The sequence below is a fragment of the Natator depressus genome, chromosome 5 (genome assembly GCF_965152275.1).
Source record: "Natator depressus isolate rNatDep1 chromosome 5, rNatDep2.hap1, whole genome shotgun sequence".
Taxonomy (NCBI): Eukaryota; Metazoa; Chordata; order Testudines; family Cheloniidae; genus Natator; species Natator depressus.
The window spans coordinates 629,564-652,633 of record NC_134238.1 but is presented as its reverse complement, the minus strand read 5'-3'; the positions used below and the strand labels follow the sequence as shown (position 1 = coordinate 652,633).

The 23,070-nt window shown below is 53.8% G+C and overlaps 1 protein-coding gene across 1 annotated transcript; it reads left to right on the top strand.

Annotated features, from left to right (window-relative positions):
* On the top strand, positions 1-21,367 carry LOC141988024 (avidin-like). The gene is made up of 4 exons (XM_074953849.1): positions 1-76; positions 13,244-13,454; positions 18,056-18,188; positions 21,321-21,367. Exons 2-4 carry the CDS (start codon positions 13,286-13,288, stop codon positions 21,352-21,354), a joined length of 336 nt encoding a protein of 111 aa, XP_074809950.1. The 5' UTR covers positions 1-76; positions 13,244-13,285; the 3' UTR covers positions 21,355-21,367.
* The last annotated feature ends 1,703 nt before the right edge of the window (positions 21,368-23,070 follow it).

Here is a 23,070-nt window from a genome sequence, read left to right as displayed (position 1 = left end):
GAGAGAGCAAGAGGACTGTGAGAGACAGCGAGAGCCCGAGAAAGAGCTGCAGAAGCAGCAGCAGCATGAACTGGCGGTGGGGGAGCGGAGAGGCCTAGGGAACCTCCCCGGGGTGAGTGGGGATAGACCCCGGGGGGCCAGTTCCGCAGGGAACCTCGAGACTAAATTGCTGCCCCTGGTTAAGGGGGGGGGGATGTGGATGCCCACCTCACTGCCTTTGAGCAGGCTGGAGATTTGAACCAGGGGGACCCTGCGGAAAAGCCCCGGTGTCTAGCTCCCTTGCTGGGTCCCAAGGCCATAGACTCTGTCGGCCAGATGGGTGGGGAGGTGGACAGGCTCCCACTCCTGACCCCAACCTATATGTCTGTGTGGAGTTTCCTGGGGCCAGGCCCCTCGGACCCCCAGTGGGAGCGGAAGGTGATGGTCAATGGGGAGACATTCCTGGGGTGGCGAGATCCTGGGACAGAGAGAACTGTTGTCAGGCCCTGGGTGGTGCAGCCTCAGAGGTTGAGGGGCTGTGTGAGCTGGGTGAGGGTCCCAGGGACGAAGCCCCTCGCCCTGCCTATGGCCCAGATCCCTGTGCAGACCCAGGAGGGGTGGGGCTGGCTGGTTGTTGGGGTTCTCCAGGATATCGGCTGCAAGACCCTGTTGTGGGGGGACTGTGTCTCTTTGGGACAGGATCCAGGCCCTGCTCCGGTAACTGCCAAGGGTTTGAATTTGAATCCAGGGAACCAATCAGCGGAGAGGGAAATGGTCAGTGAAAATGCAGATAACCTGGCTGGCAGGTGGGGGGAGCCGCTAAGCTCAGGCTACCTGCCTGCCTGTAACCAGACCCCTGGGTCTGGGTGGGACAGAGAGATGCTCCCCGCCCCCTTGCACACTGGAGAGGGGGCTCACACTGGCTCTGATGCAGTGAGGAAAGCAGGGAGCTCGCTGCCTACCCCCACTGGGACAGCAGCGCTGAGCACAATGGGAGCTGAGACCCCAGCTGAGTGAGGGGAGACACAGGCAGGGCAGGGGATCTGTTGGGAGTGGCAAGGTGCTGGGTAAGGAAAGTTTGGATGAGCCTAGGCAGCCTTGTGATCTGATGGCTTTGTCTAGTCAGCAGGGTGGGAAGGCGAGGAGAGTGGAAGATGAGTGTCCCTGGACCTTACCTGTTAGCTGGGTGGAGAATTGGGACAGTGAAGGAAATGTGTCTGTGTCTGTCAGGGGTATTGACTTGCCTATGGAGGGAGCTACCCTGATCTCCAAGCAGTTGTCTGTGACCAGCCCTGTGTGCTGGGACAAGGGGAAAGAGATCCCAAGCTGTGTGTCTGGGAAAGGAGAAAGTGTGTCCGGCTCTTCTTTGTCTGTGCAGCAGACAGAAGGGGCCTTTCCGCCTGTGATGGTTGAGGGTAGTGCAGTTGTCTCAGAGCTGGTTCTGGATTCAGCTAAAGCCCAGGAAGGGAAGGGTCCTAAGTTTGTGTCTGCTCGGGAGAATGGCCCTGTAACTAGGTCACATCCAGTTAGTGTCTATGTAAAATCCCAGAGCCCAGACAATTCTGGTGCTTGTATTTTGCCTGTTGCTAGTGTGTTGTTGGGAAAGGGTGTCGCAACTCTGTCTAATCAGGGTGAGATCCTAGCCAGGGCACAAGGAGAGCATGAAGGTGATGTGATTGTGTTACCTACTGAGGGTGTGGAAACCTGTAGCAAGAAGGAAAAGATTCCTGAACTTGTGTGTGGCAAAGGGAAGGAGAATGCTTCTGACCTTTTCTCTAGGAAGTCTGTCAGTTTGCCTGAAAGGGGATTGTGTAGGAATCCGCCGGATGGGCTAGAGGTAATTCTGGATGTAAGGGAGACCCAGTGTGGAGAGCTTTGAGAAGGTCTCAGATGAAGTGAAAGCTGTTAAGAAAGTTAAACCGTCCTATAACCAAGTGGCTGTGTTTGGCCAGCTTGATGGGGAGAAGACCCAATCCCAGTTTGACCCACTGGGGTTTTGGGGTGGCCAAAGGGCACGGGCCGCATAAACCTTCCCACATGCGGCCTGCGAGTGCTATCGACCACCCCCGACCTAAGGGAGGGCGTGAAACTGGAAGGTCCTGGTGTAACTCCTACCAAGGAATGGGAGAGATACTGGGGCATCCATGGGAACGTTGGTGGCTTCGAACTTCCCCAGGTCACCAGCTAAAGTGACCCTGCTCAGTTCGATCTCGAAGGGGGGAGAGATGTGACGAAGTGGGACTGTTCTTAATGTTTCCTCTGAATAGTGTGGGGGTGCCTCAGTTTCCCCTATGAAGTTCTTAAGTATCTAGGTGGTGCGATAAGGGTGTATGATCATTGCAGAGCCCTAGAGGGCAGGTGTGTGCAGGAGTCTGGACACAGAGAATGGCCGACACCCTGTTTCCTGGCAACTGATGGCCTGGGCCCTTCCCCCCTGCAAGGTGAGAGCTAAAGGGTTGGAGAACAAAGGAATCAGGTGACCTCCTGGCCCGGGAAAGGAACAAAGCCCAGAGGAGGAGGGGCTGGAGGGAGTTTCAGTTTGGGGCTGGCTAGGACATGGAGTGAAGGGCAGACGTGGTTGTCTGGCTCACTGCCCTCCAAAATGGACCCAGCTGAGGGGTCCTGTTCTCTGCACCTGCAAGCTCTGTTTTAGACCATGTTCCTGTCGTCTAATAAACCTCTGTTTTACTGGCTGGCTGAGAGTCCCGTCTGACTGCGAAGTTGGGGTGCAGGACCCTCTGGCTTCCCCAGGAGCCCCGCCGGAGCGGTCTCGCTGTGGGAAGCACACGGAGGGGCAGAGGATGCTGAATGCTCCGAGGTCAGACCCAGGAAGGTGGAAGCCGTGTGAGCTGTTTGCCCTGCGGACAGGCTGCTCACCGGAAGGCGACTGCCCCAGAGTCCTGACTGGCTTCATGGGGAGCAGTTCCAGAGCATCGCCCGGGCACTCCGTGACAGGTAGTCAATTTACTTCCCTGGAGTTTGAAACTTTTCTAGCACAGAGGAACATTTTACACAGAAGGTCATCCCTATATTACCCTCAAGCCAATGGGGAAATCGAACGGTTTAACAGAAGTTTGAAAGAGTTTGCAAACGGCTAAACTGGAAGGGCGATTGTGGATACCCTTCACTACTGATTTCTTGCAAGCATACCGGGCTACACGACATGCCACCATGCAAAGATTGCCCGCAGCGTTACTGCATGGGAAACAGATGAATACTAAACTGAACATTGCTGGACTGTTAAAGGCACGACCTGATGCCCCAACCGAGGATGATGTGAGAAAAACAGTTGAACGGAACCAAGCAAAGTCTAAGGCTTTCACAGACAAGCGGCGGGGTGCTAAGGAACCAAAGTTTGAGTGTGGTTCCTTCGTGAGAATACGAAACCCTGGAATTTTACGCAAAGGGGACCATAAATTCACAGCTCCTCTTAAAATCCTAGAGAAGAAGGGACCTTACACCTACCGACTTTCTGATGGGCGGGTATGGCATGCTTCTTATCTTGCACCTGCCTATGCACCAAGAGGAGATTATGCCGACACCCAGTCTGCATTGGACGGTTTCACCTTGGTACCAACACAACAAGACATTGACCTGGAACCGGGGCTTGAGAGACGGCCTGTCAGACCCAGACGACCACCTGTCTGGACTAGAGACTATGATATATAGTATCTACAGTGTTTTCAGTGTCATATTTCTGCCAGCAGTGTAGTGTCTTGTTTCCTATTTGTTCCTGTGGTTAGAACAACAATGTTTGTTGTAATTGGGAGAGTTTCTTAAGAGAGGAGGGAATGTGGTGTTTAGATGTTGCTTGTAATGATTAGAATTGGGAGCACTGGCTGTTGGGAGTCTGAAAGGACAGGAACCAGGAAGGAGCGGGGAGGAGTTGAGAGGCTGGGAGAAAGCTACCGAGGGTGCAGCAGCAGCTTGGTAACGAGGTTTCCACTTCAAAAATAAAGTCCTGTTGAAGCTTGTTAGTACCTTGCCTGGTTGATACAGCACCCCGGATCACTCGTTACCACCTGTCTGGGAGGCAGAGGCTGGTGCTGGCTGATATCAGACGTCATTATTTCCGCTGGAATTAGTGACCATTCAGAGGCTCAGGATCTTGACTGCTAATGGACTCCAGCTCCCGCCTTGCCCCTGCTCTGCCATGCATGGCATACGGAGAACCTTTGTCCTGCCATCACCTCTCTCACCAACCCGGGGCAATGTGCCCTCACACACCCCATGAGCCATGGCAGGCACAGCCCTCAGAGCCAGGCACCTTTCCACCTGTCACTGCAGGCCAATGGCCCTGCTGGTCTCTGTCCAGCTCTCCCATGTGCTGGGATCTATCTATAGCTGGTCACTGACCACACTCCACACATCACTGCCCAGGTCACACGTCCCTTCTTTTCATTTTATCCTGCTGGCCCTGCCAGCAGCTGGGGCTGGAGATTGAATGTCAGTGAGACATAAACAAAATAACCGAAGTGCCCGCTTGCTTCTGGGAACTGCCAGCAAGGAGAGAACCAGCGCAGCTCAGGTTGCAGCCCCTGCCTGCTGCGAGGGGATATAAAGTCAGGGCCTGACTGGTGGCCCCAGACTAAGTGCTGGGGAGACTCAATTGGCTTCTGCAGGTGGCTTCTACTCCAAGTGATGATGGGGAAAATCGGCTTCTCCCTGCTCCTCGCCCTGGCTCTGGTGACTGTTGGCACCTCTTCAGAGAGAAAGGTATGGGGCAGACTGGGCAGGGTGAGGGGCCGAGGGGGCTGGGCGCTCGCTCTGGGGTGTCTCAGGACAGGGCGGGGTGAGGGGCCGAGGAGGCTGGGGGCTGACTGTCTGATGGATCAGGCTCATGTAGGGGGGTCCTGCTGTGGGCAGGCAGGAGTGGGAGCTCGGGACTATTGCGGGAGGTGAAGAGGGGGTGGGGCCTTTCCCCTGCAGGGATTTCGCTCTGGCTGTAAAGCCTTGATGTCTGTTACAGCAAGGGAGATTCTGTCTCCCATAAAGGGCAGGGACAGGAACAGCTCCAGGGGTTATTTCATTGTAAATCTCCCCAACCCCATAGGAATGATGGAGCCGGGAGCAGCGAGCCACATGAAGGGCGCATTTGGGCTGCAGAAAATAAAGCCCACCAGGCTGTCACTAGCAAAGTGGGGAACAGATGGGAGGAGCCCTGGAAGCATTATTATTATTGGGGGTCCCATCACATCTGGTAGATCATAGAATCTTAGGACTGGAAGAGATCTCCAGAGGTCTCTAGTCCAGTCCCCTGCAATCAGGGCAGGACTAAGTATTATCTAGACCATCCCTGACAGGTGTTTGTCCAGCCTGCTCTTAAAAATCTCCACTGACGGAGATTCCACAACCTCCCTAGGCGATTTATTCCAGTGCTTAACCACCCTGACAGTGAGGAAGTTTTTCCTAATGTCCAACCTAAACTGCCCTTGCTGCAATTTAAGTCCATTGCTTCTTGTCCTGTCCTCAGAGGTTAAGAACAACAATTTTTCTCCCTCCTCCTTGTAACAACCCTTTATATACTTGAAAACTGTTATCATGTCTCCTCCCCCACCCCCCGCCTTCTCTTCTCAGGGTAAAAAAATTGGTTTTGTTTAACCTTTCCTCATAGGTCTTGTTTTCTAGACCTTGAATCATGTTTGTTGCTCTAATCTGTACTTTCTCCAATGAGTCCACATCTTTCCTGAAATGTGGCACCCAGAACTGGACACAATGCCCCGGCTGAGGCCTAATCAGCCCGGAGTAGAGTGGAAGAATTACTTCTCGTGTCTTACTTACATCACTCCTGCTAATACAGCCCAGAATGAGGTTTGCTTTTTTTGCAAAAGTGTTCCACTGTTGACTCATATTTAGCTTGTGATCCACTATGACCCCCAGATCCCTTTCCTCAGTACTCCTTCCTAGGCAGTCATTTCCCATTCTGTGTGTGTGCAACTGATTGTTCCTTCCTAAGTGGAGTACTTTGCATTTGTCCTTATTGCATTTCATCCTATTTACTTCAGACCATTTCTCCAGTTTGTCCAGATCATTTTGAATTTTAATCCTATCCTCCAAAGCACTTGCAACCCCTCCCAGCTTGGTGTCATCCGCAAACTTTATAAATATACTCTCTAAGCCATTATCTACATCATTGATGAAGCTATTGAACAGAACCATACCCAGAACTGATCCCCGTGGGACCCCACTCGTTATGCTCTTCCAGCATGACTGTGAACCACTGATAACTACTCTCTGGGAATGGTTTTCCAACCAGTTTTGCACCCACCTTACAGTAGCTCCATCTAGGTTGCATTTCCCTAATTTGTTTATGAGAAGGTCATGCGAGACAGTATCAAAAGCTTTACTAAAGTCAAGATATACCACGTCTACCACTTCTCCCCATCCACAAGACTTGTTACCCTGTCAAAGAAAGCTCTCAGGTTGGTATGACATGATTTGTTCTTGGCAGATACACACTGACTGTAGCTTGTCACCTTATTATCTTCTAGATGTTTGCATATTGATTGTTTAATTATTTGCTCCATTATATTTCAGGATGCTGAAGTTAAGCTGACTGGTCTGTAATCCCCTGGGTTGTCCTTATTCCCCTTTTTATAGGTGGGCACTAGATTTGCCCTTTTCCAGTCCTCTGGAATTTCTCCCGTCTCCCATGACTTTTCAAAGATAATTGCTAATGTTTCAGATATCTCCTCAGTTAGCTGCTTGAGTATTCTAGGATGTATTTCATCAGGCCCTGGGGACTTGAAGACATCTAACTTAGCTAAGTAATTTTTAACTTTTTCTCTCTATTTTAGCCTCTGGTCCTATCCCGTTTTCACTGGCATTCGCTATATTACATGTTGAATCACTCCTAACCTTTTTCGTGAAAACTGAAACAAAAAAGTCATTTAGCACTTCTGTCATTTCCACATTTTCTGTTACTGTTTTTCCACCCTCATTGAGTAACAGGCCTCCTCTGTCCTTGGTCTTCCTCTTGCTTTTGATGTATTTGTAGAATGTTTTTTTTGTTACCCTTTATGTCTCTAGGTAGTTTAATCTCATTTTGTGCCTTGGCCTTTCTAATTCTGTCCCTACATACTTGGGTTATTTTTTTATATTCATCCTTTGTAATTTGACCTAGTTTCCACTTTTTGTAGGACTCTTTTTTGAGTTTCAGGTCATTGAAGATCTCCTGGTTAAGCCAGGGTGGTCTCTTGCCATACTTCCTATATTTCCTACGCAATGGGATAGTTTGCTCTTGTGACCTTAATAATGTCTCCTAGAAAAACTGCCAACTCTCTTGAACTGTTTTACCCCTTAGACTTGCTTCCCATGGGATCTTACCTACCAATTCCCTGAATTTGCTAAAGTCTGCCTTCTTGAAATCCATTATCTTGATTCTGTTGTTTTCCCTCCTACCGTTCTTTAGAATCACAAACTCTCTCATTTCATGATCACTTTCACCCAAGCTGCCTTCCACTTTCAAATTCTCAATCTGTTCCTCCTTGTTTGTCAAAATTAAATCACAGAATCACAGAATATTAGGGTTGGAAGAGCCCTCAGGAGGTCATCTAGTCCAACTCCCTGCTCAAAGCAGGACCTACCCCAAATAAATCATCCCAGCCAGGGCTTTGTCAAGCCGGGCCTTAAAAACCCCTAAGGATGGAGATTCCACCACCTCCCTAGATAACCCATTCCAGTGCTTCACCACCCTCCTAGTGAAATAGTGTTTCCCAATATCCAACCTAAACCTCCCCCACTGCAACTTGAGACCATTACTCCTTGTTCTGTCATCTGCCACCACTGAGAACAGCCGAGCTCCATCCCCTTTGGAACTCCCCTTCAAGTAGTTGCAAACAGCTATCAAATCCCCCCTCCCTCTTCTCTTCTGCAGACTAAATAACCCCAGTTCCCTCAGCCTCTCCTCATAAGTCATGTGCCCCAGCCCCCTAATTATTTTCATTGCCCTCCGCTGGACTCTCTCCAATTTGTCCACATCCCTTCTGTAGTGGGGGGGACCAAAACTGGACACAATACTCCAGCTGTGGCCTCACCAGTGCCGTATAGAGGGGAATAGTCACTTCCCTCGACCTGCTGGCAATGCTCTTGCTAATATAGCCCAATATGCCATTGGTCTTCTTGGTAACAAGGGCACACAGCTGACTCATATCCAGCTTCTCGTCCACTGTAATCCCCAGGTCCTTTTCTGCAGAACTGCTGCCGAGCCATTCAGTCCCTAGTCTGTAGCGGTGCATTGGATTCTTCCTTCCTAAGTGCAGGACTCTGCACTTGTCCTTATTGAACCTCATCAGATTTCTTTTGGTCCAATCCTCCAATTTGTTTACGTCACTCTGGACCCTATCCCTACCCTCCATCGTATTGACCTCTCCCCCCGGCTTAATGTCAACAGCGAACCTGCTGAGGGTGCAATCCATCCCATCATCCAGATCATTACTAAAGATGTTGAACAAAACCAGCCCCAGGACCGACCCTTGGGGCACTCTGCTTGATACCGGCTGCCAACTAGACATTGCGCCGTTGATCACTACCCGTTGAGCCCGACAATCTAGCCAGCTTTCTATCCACCTTATAGTCCATTCATCCAGCCCATACTTCTTTAACTTGCTGGCAAGAATACTGTGGGAGACCGTGTCAAAAACTTTGCTAAAGTCAAGATGTATCACGTCCACCGCTTTCCCCATATCCACAGAGCCACTTATCTCATCATAGAAGGCAATCAGGTTGGTCAGGCATGACTTGCCCTTGGTGAATCCATGTTGACTGTTCCTGATCACCTTCCTCTCCTCCAAGTGCTTCAAAATGGATTCCTTGAGGACCTGCTCCATGATTTTGCCAGGGACTGAAGTGAGGCTGACTGGTCTGTAGTTCCCTTGGTTCTCTTTCTTCCCTTTTTTAAATATGGGCACTATATTTGCCTTTTTCCAATCATCCAGAACCTCCCCCGATCTAGAACAGCCTCTCCCCTAGTAGCTTTCTCCACCTTGTGAACTAAAAAATTGTCTCCAATACATTCCAATAACTTTTTGGATAATCTGTGCCCTGCATTTTTAGATTTTCCTAACAGGTCTCTGGGTAGCTGAAGGCCCCCATCACCACCAAGATGGCAGTTTACAAAGCAGGATGCCGAGTGTAGCTCTGCTCCATACCCCCAGATCAGCTTTCCCCAGCCCTCTCATTACCCAAGTTATACCAGCCGACTGGCAGGACCCAGCAATATCTCATTGGGTGACAATCCCTTGTCTGCTCTTGGGAAGGAAGGGCCTGGGGGTTCGAGGGCCGGGACAAGGAAAAGAGCAGGTTCTCAAAAACAGGTTGCTAATGTTTTAAGTAACATTTTAAAAACCCAGCTGTAAGCAAGATGAGTTGTATTTTAACACATGTTAGCTGGTTGTGTTCTGGCCGAGGCTCCCAACTAATCCTGAAACTACAAGTGGCCTTGTCTACACTAGGGTTCTAAGACTTGTCAGGTAAAACATGTCAGCCATGTTTTAAAGACACATCTTTTTGTCTAGCTTAAGTGTTGTGATTGGGGGTCAGTAGGTATTTTGCAGCTCCATCCTACATTGCAGGAAAAACTTTTTCACTAGGAGGGTGGTGAAACACTGGAATGCGTTACCTAGGGAGGTGGTGGAATCTCCTTCCTTAGAGGTTTTTAAGGTCAGGCTTGACAAAGCCCTGGCTGGGATGATTTAACTGGGAATTGGTCCTGCTTCGAGCAGGGGGTTGGACTAGATGACCTTCTGGGGTCCCTTCCAACCCTGATATTCTATGATTCTATGAAAGCAGCTGGACTCTGTCTAACCATCTAATCTCATTGCCATGGTACCCAAGGGGCTGATCCTGATCTCATTCTTGTTTCACCCCAGTATAAGTCCAGTGATCTCAGTAGAGTGGCACCTGATCCCCTCCAGCGTGATGTCAGAATCAGGCCCCTAAAAAGAAGGGCCGGATTTGCAGAGAGGCACGTGCTCACAGCTCCCTTTGGGGGATGGATGATCATGGGGTTCAGAGCTCCCAGCCCTGTGGCAGACTTCCTGTGTGACCTTGGCAAGTCACTCATCTCCATGAATTGGCAGAAGCACGCATGTCTCTACCCCACCAGGGTGTGAGGCTACGTTCATGCTGGCATGTGAGGATCCGATCCCCTGGTGAGGCGGTAGCTTCTGGAGAGCTTTTGGCTGCTCTGGGAGGAGAAGTGCAGTGCCTGGATGTGAGTAAAGCACAAGCTGTTGTGGCAGCCACACAGGGGCATCTGCAGAGCCACTTCCTCTGGCAAAGGAAGCTGCATTGAAGGTTCTTTGATGGACAAAGCAGGGAGCTCATCAGGCCTGCATCAGACACAGCGGCCACTAGAAACGTTGCGTCCATGGCTGGAAAGATCAGAGGGGGGGCCATGAGGCCCTTCCCCCGGGCTGGGCCCATGCTGCCCGCCCTGCTCCTCTGCAGGTTTCCACTCCTGCAGACAGCTGCCAAGTCAGTGGTGTCGTCTCTGTCCTCTCCCCATCCTCTTGTGTATCAGTGCCAGGGGGCAGGGGGTAATGACACTGCAGGGTGCAGTCCAGACCAGTGAGGGGCTGTCACCCCCTCCCCTGCAAACTTGTGTGCCTCCCAATGCTTTGCTGCTGCAGCTCCCAGCTGGGCTGCTCACAAGAAGCCTTCAGGCAGCAGGTCACACCCTGAGTGTCTGTGTGTAGGTGCAGCCTGCCAGCAGCACTCCAGTCATGCTCCGGCTTCCACCAGCCTGGGTTACCACTCACCGTATGACCCCAACACACTCCCAGTCCTGGATTTTCCCCCAAAATGTGTGTTCTGTACTGTCCAGCCCACTCCTGGGCAGTCCAGACATAGGAGGTCTGTTGCCCTTCTAAGGGAATGAATAGACCAGGGATCAGCAACCTTTCAGAAGTGGTATGCCAAGTCTTCATTTATTCACTGTAATTTAAGGTTTTGCATGCCAGTAATAAATTTAAATGTTTTTAGAAGGTCTCACTCTATAAGTCTATATTATATAATTAAACTATTGTTGCATGTAAAGTAAATAAGGTTTTAAAAATGTTTAAGAAGCTTCATTTAAAATTAAATTAAAATGCTGATCTTATCAGTTTAGTATGATCCTTGCCCTTGCTTTTCCTTGCTGAGTTTTTCAATGTCCCCAGGCAGGCAGCGGGCTGAGCAGGCCGGCCGCGAGGACCCCGGCTGGCAAGGGGCCGGCAGACGGAACCCCAGACTGGCAGCAAAGTGCCACTGAAAATCACCACGCGTGCCATAGGTTGCTGACCCCTGGAATAGACAATAGTTTGCTACCCTAAATGGAGCTATCCACACACTGGATTCATTCTGATTAAAGAATAAAACAAGTTTATTTAACTACAAGGAGGCAGGTTTTAAGGGAGTACAAGTGTAAGGCATGAAAGTCAGAAATGGCTACAAGAGACATAATGGTAAAACACTTCCTCGTAGTAAATTTAACTAACTTGACTCGGTTCAAGGTGAGGTTCCCTTAGTACATGTTTCCATATCATTGCTGACCAAATTCTCAGACTGGATCTGCTCCCAAAGTCCAACGGCTGTTTTCCTTTTCCCTTTGAAATGCATTTTCCCAAGGGATACCCCTTGATAAAGTTCATTCCTGATGTGAGGTTGGAGTCAAGGAGTCTAGTGGTGAAAGAGGTTCCCTGCTGTTGTTTGCTAAGATGCAGAACTGTTTGTTCCTGCCCCCCTCCCTTGCCAAGGAATGGACACTTGACAGGTGATGGGCCATCGGCTTTGATGGCACCTGGCCAGATGTGTCACCTTGTCCTTTATCTTTGAGAAACAGGTTCACCCCCGCCCCAGACTTCTCTGGTGAACACACTTCAGTCACAATTTCTGCGTATGTTATCTCTTTACATGTAATGTTGCTACACACATTTCGCCCTGATACTATTGGCCGGTGCATTCTTGGTTTTCAGACGATAGCTCACACAGCATATTGTGTACCAAGATTTTGCAGGGGTGTGTAGGATGTGAATACAGGGGTGTGTTCCATCCAGGGGGTTTCACTGGGCCCTGAAGAGCAGCTGGGAACGGGAAGAGGAGCCAGCACTGTCGTCTGCCTGTCCCAGATATGGGCTGGCTACAGAGCTTCTGTCTGAGCGCGATACACAGCCGGTGTGTTCGGTCTCAGATCCTTTAATGGTCTGCCAGGGATGGCCCACGGTGGCTTAAATAAATTTGTGCCATACAGCGCCACCTCGTGGCCAAACAGCGTGATACAGCTTAGCATCCCATTACAGTACGAGCGCCATGGGGCCTGTCTGCTCTCCAGGACCCTCACCCAGCCTGGGCCCCACTGCTCTCTGGGGTGAAGCTGCCTCCTCTCTCCTGCTTCAGTAAGCTCCTCGGCCTGTGGGGAGAGGGCCCAGGTGGCGAGGGAATGGAGGACAGCTCCCCCCACCCTATGGGTTAGGAAGGAGAAAGCAAAGGACCTCCCAGGAGCAGAGGAGGTCCCCAGTTCTGTGTTTATGATGTGATGGAGCAGGGAGTGGAGCGTATTGACCTGGGAATGTTGTGTGGGAGTTTTACTGGGACTGTCTGCATTGGTGCTGGATGGTGGTGGGATATCAGGGTGTGACTTCACTGGAGGGACGATACCTGAGCATGTAACCTGAGCCAGGAGGGGGGTTGGGGCCAGGTGACACCTTCTGCCCGGGAAACTGGACAAAGGCTGGAGGAGGGGCTGGGGGGAGGCTGGGTGAGACGGCTGGAGGGGGTTTCAGTTTGGAGCTGGCTGGGGAAAGAGAGGGAGGCCCAGAACCGTGGTCTGGCCTCCCTGCCCCCCAAGATGGGCCTGACTGAGGGGGTCCTGTTTTCTATAACTACAAGCTCTATTTTGGACTGTGTTCCTGTTGTCTCATAAACCTTCTGTTTGACTGGCTGGCTGAGAGTCATGGTGAATCGCAGGAAGTTGGGGGTGCAGGGCCTTGTCTCCCCCACACTTCGTGACATATGGTTTAGGATTTATTCAGTTAGTTGCATTTCTGGTGGAATCCCCAGCCTGAAAAACCCAGAGACAAGTGGGGAGGGGTCACAGAGGGAGGGAAGGGGCTTCCCTGGAGAGCTCAGGAAGCAGAGCACACACCAAGACTTCGTTGTTCATCTCCGGTTTAAGCGGTCTGTGCCCTGCGTTCCGGACTGGCAGGGTCATAGCCTCGGCTGAGCATCGGACCCGCAGTGCTGTGTGGGGCCCCTGTTCCTGCTGACTGCATCCCTCCCTTTTCAGTGTGTCCTGTCCGGATCATGGAGGAGCAGCCTGGGCTGCAGGATGGTTATATCTGAACTCAGCAAGGCTGGAGCGTTCTCGGGTTCATACAACTCTGTGGCAATGGCCCCCAAGGCTGGTATCCTGTCATCGCCCCTGCATGGAGCCCAGCACAATGCCAACCAGAAGGAGCAGCCAACCTTCGGGTTCACAGTGAAGTGGCAGTTCTCAGGTGTGTAGCTTACACTACCTCTGTGCTGGCCAGGTGGAGCTGGGGTAAGCGTGATCTGACGGGGGGCTGAAAAACCTGGAGGTCTCATGCCCCAGTCTTGGGAAGGGCTGGTGACTCGGGTACCCTGGGACTGAGGAAGTCAGGACCGTGTACAAGGAAAGCCTGTTCCTCAGTCAGTGAGAGGCCTGGAGCCACTTCTGGTGGTCTCTGAAGGTAGGCCTGGAAGGCACAGTGCATGGCGGTCCAGGCTTAGGCTGGGAGGAGGTGGGTGATGGTCAAACCAAACTTTAAGCGAAGGCATGGAGAGTGGAAGCAGACTGGTCTGGGGAGAAGGACCCGCAGGGAAGGCTCAGGGTGGGGATCTCTGTCTCCATGGAATTCCCTCCCATGCCAGACACATCCAGCTACAGCTCGCAATGGAAAATACTCATTGATGGAAACTTCGTGATGCTCATGTAATCCACTGACCAGTGTGTTACATGTCCTCGTCGATGCTCGAGCCACGGAGGATGTGAGTCCGTTACAGACACTAGCTTTGCAGCTCACACTGTAAGGTGTTGTGCGTTAGCTGGGGAGATCCTGGGTTCAGTGCCCAGAGGGAGGTGGTCACGCTTACTTTCCACAACTACTTGGAAGTTGTCTTCAGGTGGCCCAGCTCAAAACCTCCTTCCCCCAGCCTTGAAGTCCAGTTGACTCCTACTGGGGGAGCAGGAGGATACTGCAGGCAGGGCAGGGAGACAGGAAACGGGTTGGTGTAGCACAATAGTGAATTTCCATGGCAAAAGTATCAGCTTCTGCAGCTGGAATCCGTGGAGCCCGGACTGGGACTGCCCCTTCGTTCAGCCGGTGCTGCAGGTGTTCTGCAGATTTGCTCTAGGCGCAGGCCAGGTTTTCAAGGTTCTCTCTGCTACCAGAGGGCCTAGAAACACGATTTTAATATTAAACGTAGTAATAATTCAGGAGCAAGGGGAGAACTCCATGTTGTGGAATTGTGGAAGACAGGTGGTCCTGATTTAGACCATGCTTCTAATGTCACCCCTTAAACTTCCTTTAATAAACAAAATTGTGCCTTAAATCTCTCTTCTGTAATACACACTGAAGCTGGGAATGGGCGACGACAGGGTTGGATCACCTGGTGATCACCTGTTCTGTTCACTGCCTCTGGGGCACCTGGCACTGGCCACTGTTGGCAGACGGGACACGGGGCTAGATGGACCCTTGGTCTGACCCAGTCTGGCCGTTCTAATGCTATTATATTCTTATATGACGTATCCTTACTGCAGTGGCTTATACCAAAAGCCCCATGCTTTTACACTGGCGATCCCCAGGTTCAGGGACTCTCAGCAAAGCAGTACGGGGCAATGCGGTTTTTGCATCTGCTCAGTGAGGTTGTTTAATGTATTTTTGTTTATGCCAGAGCCCATGTGCACGTCTGGGCACTCTTCAGGCGAGCAAGGCAGGGTGGTCCTGCCCTAAAGAGCTTCCAGACTAAGGAAAGACAGACTCGGAGGCAGCGGTTTGAGAGAAGGGGAGTAGCCGGACATCTGGATGCCCTGCAGGCAAAACTGGATTTTAATGGGGACAGAAATGTGGTGATCATGGGGTAGGAAGCACCAGCCCCAGGGGCCATGTGGCTGCTCGTGGAGCAGGGGGCACACCAGGCCCAGGGGGCCATCTGGGTGAGTGTGGGGCAGAAAGCCCCAGGTCCAGGGGGCCACGTGGGTGAGCGTGGGGTAAAGGACAAGGCCTAGGGGCCGTGTGAGTGAGCATAGGGTAGGGGGACCCAGGCCCAAGGGGCCGTGTGGATGTCTAGTTGGCAGCTGGTATCAAGCGGAGTGCCCCAGGGGTCAATCCTGAGGCCGGTTTTGTTCAACATCTTTATTAATGATCTGGAGGATGGCGTGGATTGCACCCTCAGCAAGTTTGCAGATGACACTAAGCTTGCGGGGGAGAGGTAGATATGCTGGAGGGTAGGGATGGGATACAGAGGGCCCTAGACAAATTAGAGGATTGGGCCAAAAGAAATCTGATGGGGTTCAACAAGGACAAGTGCAGAGTCCTGCACTTAGGACGGAAGAATCCCATGCACCGCTACAGACTAGGGACCGAATGGCTAGGCAGCAGTTCTGCAGAAAAGGACCTAGGGGTTACAGTGGACGAGAAGCTGGATATGAGTCAACAGTGTGCCCTTGTTGCCAAGAAGGCCAATGGCATTTTGGGATGTATAAGTAGGGGCATAGCGAGCAGATCGAGGGACGTGATTGTTCCCCTCTATTCGACATTGATGAGGCCTCATCTGGAGTACTGTGTCCAGTTTTGGGCCCCACACTACAAGAAGGATGTGGAAAAACTGGAAAGATTCCAGTGGAGGGCAACAAAAATGATTAGGGGACTGGAACACATGACTTATGAGGAGAGGCTGAGGGAACTGGGATTGTTTAGTCTGCGGAAGAGAAGAATGAGGGGGGATTTGATAGCTGCTTTCAACTACCTGAGAGGTGGTTCCAGAGAGGATGGTTCTAGACTATTCTCAGTGGTAGAAGAGGACAGGACAAGGAGTAATGGTCTCAAGTTGCAGTGGGGGAGGTTTAGGTTGGATATTAGGAAAAACTTTTTCACTAGGAGGGTGGTGAAACACTGGAATGGGTTTCCTAGGGAGGTGATGGAATCTCCATCCTCAGAGGTTTTTAAGGTCAGGCTTGACAAAGCCCTGGCTGGGATGATTTAGTTGGGGATCGGTCCTGCTTTGAGCAGGGGGTTGGACTAGATGACCTCCTGAGGACCCTTCCAACCCTGATATTCTATGATTCTATGATGCGCTTCGGGCAGGGGCACCAAGCCCACGGTGCCATGTGGGTGAGCGAGGGTGGGGCCTTGCAGAAGAGGTGGAGTGGGGGTGGGAAGAGGCAGAGGAAGGGTGGGGTCATGGGGGAGGGGCAGAGTGGGGGCGGGAAGAGCAGGGGCAAGGGTCGGACTGTGGGGGAGGGGTGGAGTGGGGGCGGGAAGAGGTGGGGCAAGGCTCGGGCTGCGGGGGAGGGGCGGAGTGGGGGTGGGAAGAGGCAGAGTGAGGGTGGGGTCATGGGGGAGGGGCGGAGTGGGGGCGGGAAGAGGCAGGGCAAGGCTCGGGCTGCGGGGGAGGGGCAGAGTGGGGGCAGGAAGAGGCGGGGCAAGGCTTGGGCTGTGGGGGAGGGGCGGAGTGGGGGTAAAGCACCCCCGGGGAAAACTAGACGTTGGCGCCCAGGACCCTGGAGTTGTTGAGGGGGGCGCAGCCGTGGGGTTTGGAAATGGCCTGCAGGCCAGGGGAGGGGCGGGAGGCGTCCCAGTCACCCCCCGACTGCTGACTGGAGGGGGGATGGGAGGGGGTCCGGGGTTGGGAAACTTGGGACCTCCCGACTGGTCTAGAGTGGGTTAAATGGGTGTGAAGCCGATGGTGTGGCCGCCGCGCTCCCCGTGGGGTGATGGGGAGAGGCAGGCCCGGGGGGCGGGAACCATGTGTGTAGTGGGGGGCTGGGAGCCATTGAGCCAAGCTGTAAACCCCGCGTAGGATAGAAACCACATCCAGTCAGGGGGTGCGGCAGCCCCCGCACCCCGAGTTCCAGCACCTCTGGAGGCAGGGGCTGAGAGGCCCCTGCACCCCACGGCCAGGCGCGCCCGGGCCCGGGGCCGGAGGGGTCCCTGGGGGTCCTTTCGGAAGGTTTCTGTGCCTGGGACAGGCAGGCAGGAGGAGCAGAGACGCAGCGAGAAGGCAGCGGCCGGCGCAGCCCGAGGCCCTGGGAGCCTGGCCCTGAGACGAGCCGGAGAGCCCAGCCCGGAGTCGGCGCCAATGGGGAGAGCTGTGGGGCCCAGGGCTGGTTGGGCAGGGCTCGGAGCTGCGCGCAAAGCCGCTCTCGCCTGCCGTGTTTGCCTCCGAGATACCTGGCTCCAAGACCCATTTCTCCTGCAGAGCTGAACGACCCGCAGGGCCCTGCCTTGGGCCAACCGCGTGGGCACAGAGGGGTAACAGCAGGGAGGCCCGTTACTGAGGGCGGGCGAGCAACCCACCTTGTATTTTGCTCCAGCGTGTTGGCTTGGGGGGCACCCAGTATGGGGGCAGACAGGGAGAAGGAGGCTTGTGCAGGGTCCCGTTACGTGAGAATCAGAGCCTGTCTCTGCAGACGCACCGCTCGGGGTCCGGGCTGTGATGGGTGACTAAGGCCTGTCGTGGGCTGACCTGGCACGGGGCTAGGGGGGCAGTGATGCCAAAGGGGAAGGCTGACATCGCTTGCTGCTGCAGAAACCTCCGGTTCCACCTTTGGGCAGCTGCTTCTCCCTCTCCCCATTCCACATCCAGTGCTCTGTCCCCTCCCCAACTTCCTTGGTCCCCCCCCCCGCCCGCTGCCCCAAGAATGGGTCACTGCACTGACCCTCCCCTGGGGCTGGAGCCAGCCTTGGGGAGATGCTGCCGAGGACCCAGTGGGTTGCTCTGGTGTGACTATTGCAGGTGCGTGGCACCGCCCCAGCGACACGCAGCAGACTCCCTCGGGCTCTGGGCTCTGTCTGGGGACCCTGTGCCGGGATCTCAGAGCGAGCAGCGCTGACCCTGTCACTCTATCACCTGTCAGAGTTTCCACCAGAGTCCGTGAGCATCTTCGTGGGCCAGTGCTTCACGGATGACCAGGGAGAAGAGACCCTGCAGACCACGTGGCTGCTGCGCAAGGAGGTCGGATCCCCCGGTGCCGACTGGGAAGCGACCAGGTGGGTGACGGGGCACAGACTGCCCAGGAGCGAAGGTGCTGCCTGCAGAGCTGGGACTGCAGGGCCTGGCCCCGTCTCTGCTCGGCGCTGTGCCAAGGGCTGGGATCCCGAGCCCGGCTCTGAGGCTGTGGTGCTGGGGATACAGGGAACCCCGTGTGGGATGAGGTGGGGCAGGGCAGGGCTCTCAGCCCAGAATCACAAACTCTTGGGGGACCCACCATGTGCTCTAGGAATTTTAGGGGGGGAAGCCCTAAGGCCTGTGCTATGCAGGGGGTCAGACTAGTCCTAGGGCCCGTGCTGTACAGGGGCCAGGCACAAATCACAATGGTCCCTTCTGGCCTGGGAATCTAGGAAGCCGTGTCTCTTGCTGGGGAAGGATGAAGGTGTAACGATGTGGCCTTTGGCAGGACACTTCTGAGAGTATCAATTCACGACAAATCGCTTAGAGCAGGGCAGTTACAGCCCCAGGCTGGGGTTCCTTTGCACACCAAGGCAAACCCAACCAGCCAGACAGAGAGGACTTTGGTTTTACCCCACTGGCTAACCACAAGTCACACAAGCAATTCCCTTAGACACTCCAGTTTCCCAGTATCACCACCAGTGCCACTCGTTGTGGGGACGAATGGTTATGAAAACCAATACCCCAGTAAAAGAAAAAAGGTTCTCTCGATCCCAAAGGACCAAGCCCCAGACCCAGGTCAATATACAAGTCAGATCTTACCCACAAATCACGCTGTTGCCAATCCTCTATTCTTGCCAGCAAGTTAAAGAAGTATGGATGAATGGACTATAAGCTGGATAGAAAGTTGGCTAGATTGTCGGGCTCAGCGGGTAGTGATCAATGGCTCCATGTCTAGTTGGCAGCCAGTGTCAAGCGGAGTGCCCCAAGGGTCGGTCCTGGGGCCGGTTTTGTTCAATATCTTCATAAATGATCTGGAGGATGGTGTTAATTGCACCCTCTGCAAGTTTGCAGAGGACACTAAACTGGGAGGAGTGGTAGATACGCTGGAGGGTACGGATAGGATACAGAGGGACCTAGACAAATTGGAGGATTGGGCCAAAAGAAATCTGATGAGGTTCAACAAGGACAAGTGCAGAGTCCTGCACTTAGGACGGAAGAATCCCATGCACCGCTACAGACTAGGGACCGAATGGCTCGGCAGCAGTTCTGCAGAAAAGGACCTAGGAGTGACAGTGGACGAGAAGCTGGATATGAGTCAGCAGTGTGCCCTTGTTGCCAACAAGGCCAATAGCATTTTAGGATGTATAAGTAGGGGCATTGCCAGCAGATCGAGGGACGTGATCGTTCCCCTCTATTCGACGCTGGTGAGGCCTCATCTGGAGTACTGTGTCCAGTTTTGGGCCCCACACTACAAGAAGGATGTGGAAAAATTGGAAAATGTCCAGCGGAGGGCAACAAAAATTATTAGGGGACTGGAACACGTGACTTATGAGGAGAGGCCGAGGGAACTGGGATTGTTTAGTCTGCGGAAGAGAAGACTGAGGGGGGATTTGATAGCTGCTTTCAACTACCTGCAAGGGGGTTCCAAAGAGGATGGCTCTAGACTGTTCTCAGTGGTAGCAGATGACAGAACAAGGAGTAATGGTCTCAAGTTGCAGTGGGGGAGGTTTAGGTTGGATATTAGGAATAACTTTTTCACTAGGAGGGTGGTGAAGCACTGGAAGGGGTTACCTAGGGAGGTGGTGGAATCTCCTTCTTTAGAAATTTTTAAGGTCAGGCTTGACAAAGCCCTGGCTGGGATGATTTAATTGGGGATCGGTCCTGCTTTGAGCAGGGAGTTGGACTAGATGACCTCCTGAGGTCCCTTCCAACCCTGATATTCTATGATTCTTTCGAATCTAAAATCTAAAGGTTTTATTCATAAAAAGAAAGAAATATAGATGAGAGCTAGAATTGGTTCAATGGAATCAATGACAGACAGTGATGGCAAAGTTCTTGATTCAGGCTTGTAGCAGTGATGGAATAAACAGCAGGTTCAAATGAAGTCTCTGGAGAACATCCCCAGCTGGGATGGGTCATTCAGTCCTTTGTTCAGAGCTTCAGTGTAGCAAAGTTCCTCCAGAGGTCAGAAGCAGGACTGAAGACACAATGGGGGGTTTCCAGGGCCTTTTATATCCTCTGCCTTGTAGAAGGACACCCCTTTGTTCTTACTAGGGAAAATCACAGCAGCAAGGTGGAGTTTGGAGTCACATGGGCAAATCACATGTCCATGCATGACTCAGTTCTTTACAGGTAGAGCAGCCATTGTTCACAGGCTGCCTTGAACGTTCCCAGGAAGGCTTCCCATATGTAGATTGGAGTCTCCCAAGGTCCATTGTCAGTGAAGTGTTTCTTGACTGGGCACTTAATCTGAAAATTCCTTTCTCAAGAAGCTGACCACATGCCTCACTAATGCTACTAAGAATCAAACACATTGCGATACAAGTACAGAGCCAATATTCATGACTTCAAATACAAAAATGATACACACATACAGACAGCCCTAATTATACCCAGCAAATTACAACCTTTCCATAGACACCTTACTTGACTTCCTTTGTACAAGATTTGGTGCAACTGTAGGGCCTTGGTTGCCACAATGATCTATACGGTCACAGTTCATGTCAATAATGTCACAGAAGGTTTGCTGAGTTCCCTGGGCACTGTCACACCCCAGGGCTGTGTGTGATCCCCATAGCTCTTCTCCAAGAACTTGCTAATGGGTGAGCAATCCACCAGGGGTGTGGGCATCCTGTGAGGGGCAGCATCCCCAGGGTAGACGAGTCAGTCACCAGGGAAGAGCACAAAGGATGGCCTTGCTGACCCACCCAGGAGGGGATGGCTGGATGAGCAGCCCCCGGAGCCCCTGCCCACCCCCGGGGTGCAGCTGTGCAGCTGGGTGGCTCTGAGGCGCTGCCAGTGCGGGGTGCCCACAGGCACGCTGCCTCCCTGGGCTGGGTGGCTGGGTGCCCCCATGAAGTGGAGCCTGGAGGAGGTGCCTCTTTGGGCTTCTATCCATCTCAGATTAATGCACCTTGTGCCCCTGCCCCCCCACCCCACCCCATGTATGGGGCAGCCCCAAGCGCAGGCCTGTGCTGGGCCAGTAACTCCAGCTCTGTGCTTCCCCGCAGGGTCGGCACAACCATTTTCACTCGGATCAAGTGACGGAACGTGGGCGAATCCGTGAGGAGCGACGGTGCCCGGTGACCCAGCAGCACCGTGACCACACTCTGCAGCCCCAGGGCTCCTGGCCCCCCATCCGGGATTGTCCTGGGCTCTCTCGAGAGCGTCTCGCCCGGCCTCAGGGCTGTTTGCTGGGCTGCAGAATCTCCCGTCTCTGTCTCCACCTCCCCCTCGCTCTCCAGTGACCCCGCAGAATTGCTGACCGCGCCCCCCCCACCATGCTGCAGTTTAGTTCCTTTCCCAGTAAAGCTCTAGCGCGGGAGGCAAATGAGTCTCTGGTGTTTTTACCGCTCTTGGCCCTTGGGGTGAAGCTGTTGCTGAGCCGTGAGTCCCACCTGCCCCTCCCTGGATTCCCCGGGAGGTGCCGGATTCTCTCCCGTTAGCTGGGCCCTTCCTGGGACACCCCTTGGCAGGTTCATCCCCCTGGGTTGCTCCTTTGCTCCCTGCCCATGGCCGGGGTACAGAATGCAGCAGCCGGTGTACAGCCCCAAGGAGACGCCCTTCCCGGCTAAACGGCCCTTCGCTCACTCAGGAGGTTCCTGTCCAGCGCTCTCAGCCCTGGGTTTCGTTTCTCTCCGGCATCTGGCGCCGCCCACCTTGAGATCTAGGCACCAGAAGCCAAACAAACATTTTCCATCAGAAAAACACAGCTCAGTTCTGTGTGGTTCTTCCTTGAAACCCTCCAGGGGAGGCGTAAGGCTCCGGAGGAACCCGGCACGGGGAGGCTGTTTTGTGCAGGGTGTCCAATTCCACCGGGGCACCCCCACACTATTCAGAGGAAACATTAAGAACAGTCCTGCTTCGTCACACCAGGTGCTCCCCTCGGCCCCCCACTCTCACTGGGTTGGTTGCACAAAGGTCCAGGGAAGGATCTGGCCTTTATGTAGCACCCAAGCCCGGGTCTGCTGGTGACACGTGGCGCTGGGGCAGGGTGACCTGATGTCCCACCCAGGTCCCGGTGCACTTGCAGCGGGCTAGTGAAGACACTCCAGCCCCGGCGGGAGAAGCTCCCAGCAGCACGGTGACCCCGCTCCCGCCGGCGCAGCGCTGTCCTGCTCCCCACCCCACGTGGGGTCCCGCCCAGCCCAGCTCCCGCCTCCGCGCCCGAACGAAAGCCGCACTACACAAAGGACGGTGAGGGGGCGTCTCGGCCAGCCCATGGGAGCTGGAAGTTGCCGGCCTCTTCCAGGACCAGGTTGGGAGGGGAGGGGACTAAAACTGCAGGGCAAAGAAGAGACCAGTAAGTGTTACGGGGGCCTGATCCCCAAGGGATCCCTCCCTGAGCCCCCAGCCCCCCCCTTCTAGGGGACCCCTCCCTGTGCCCCCAGACCCCCTGCCTCTAGGGGAACCCGCCCTGTCCCCCAGCTCCCCTTGCTCCAGGGGACCCCTCTCTGTGCCTGCAGCCATGCCCCCTGCCTCTAAGGGACCCCTCCCTGTGCCCCCAACCCCCCCGCTTCTAGGGGATCCCTCCCTGAGCCCCCACCCCCCCTGCTCCCAAGGGACCCCTCCCTGTGCCCCCAGCCCCCTACAGCTCCCAGAAGACCCCTCCCTGTGCCTCCAGCCCCACCCCCAGCCTCTAGGGGACTCCTCCCTGGGCCCCTAGCCACCACCCCTGCCTCTAAGGGACCCCTCCCTGTCTCCCCAGGCCCCCCCCGCTCCCAGGGGATCCCTCTCTGAGCCCCCAGCTCCCATCTGGGC

Bases quoted from the DNA above. Each gene is read 5' to 3' on its own strand.
- LOC141988024 (XM_074953849.1), top strand. From the start codon at position 13,286: ATGGTTATATCTGAACTCAGCAAGGCTGGAGCGTTCTCGGGTTCATAC. The intron at 13,455-18,055 runs GTGTGTAGCTTA...ATCACCTGTCAG, and splicing joins AGTGAAGTGGCAGTTCTCAG to AGTTTCCACCAGAGTCCGTG. The intron at 18,189-21,320 runs GTGGGTGACGGG...GCTTCCCCGCAG, and splicing joins GCCGACTGGGAAGCGACCAG to GGTCGGCACAACCATTTTCA.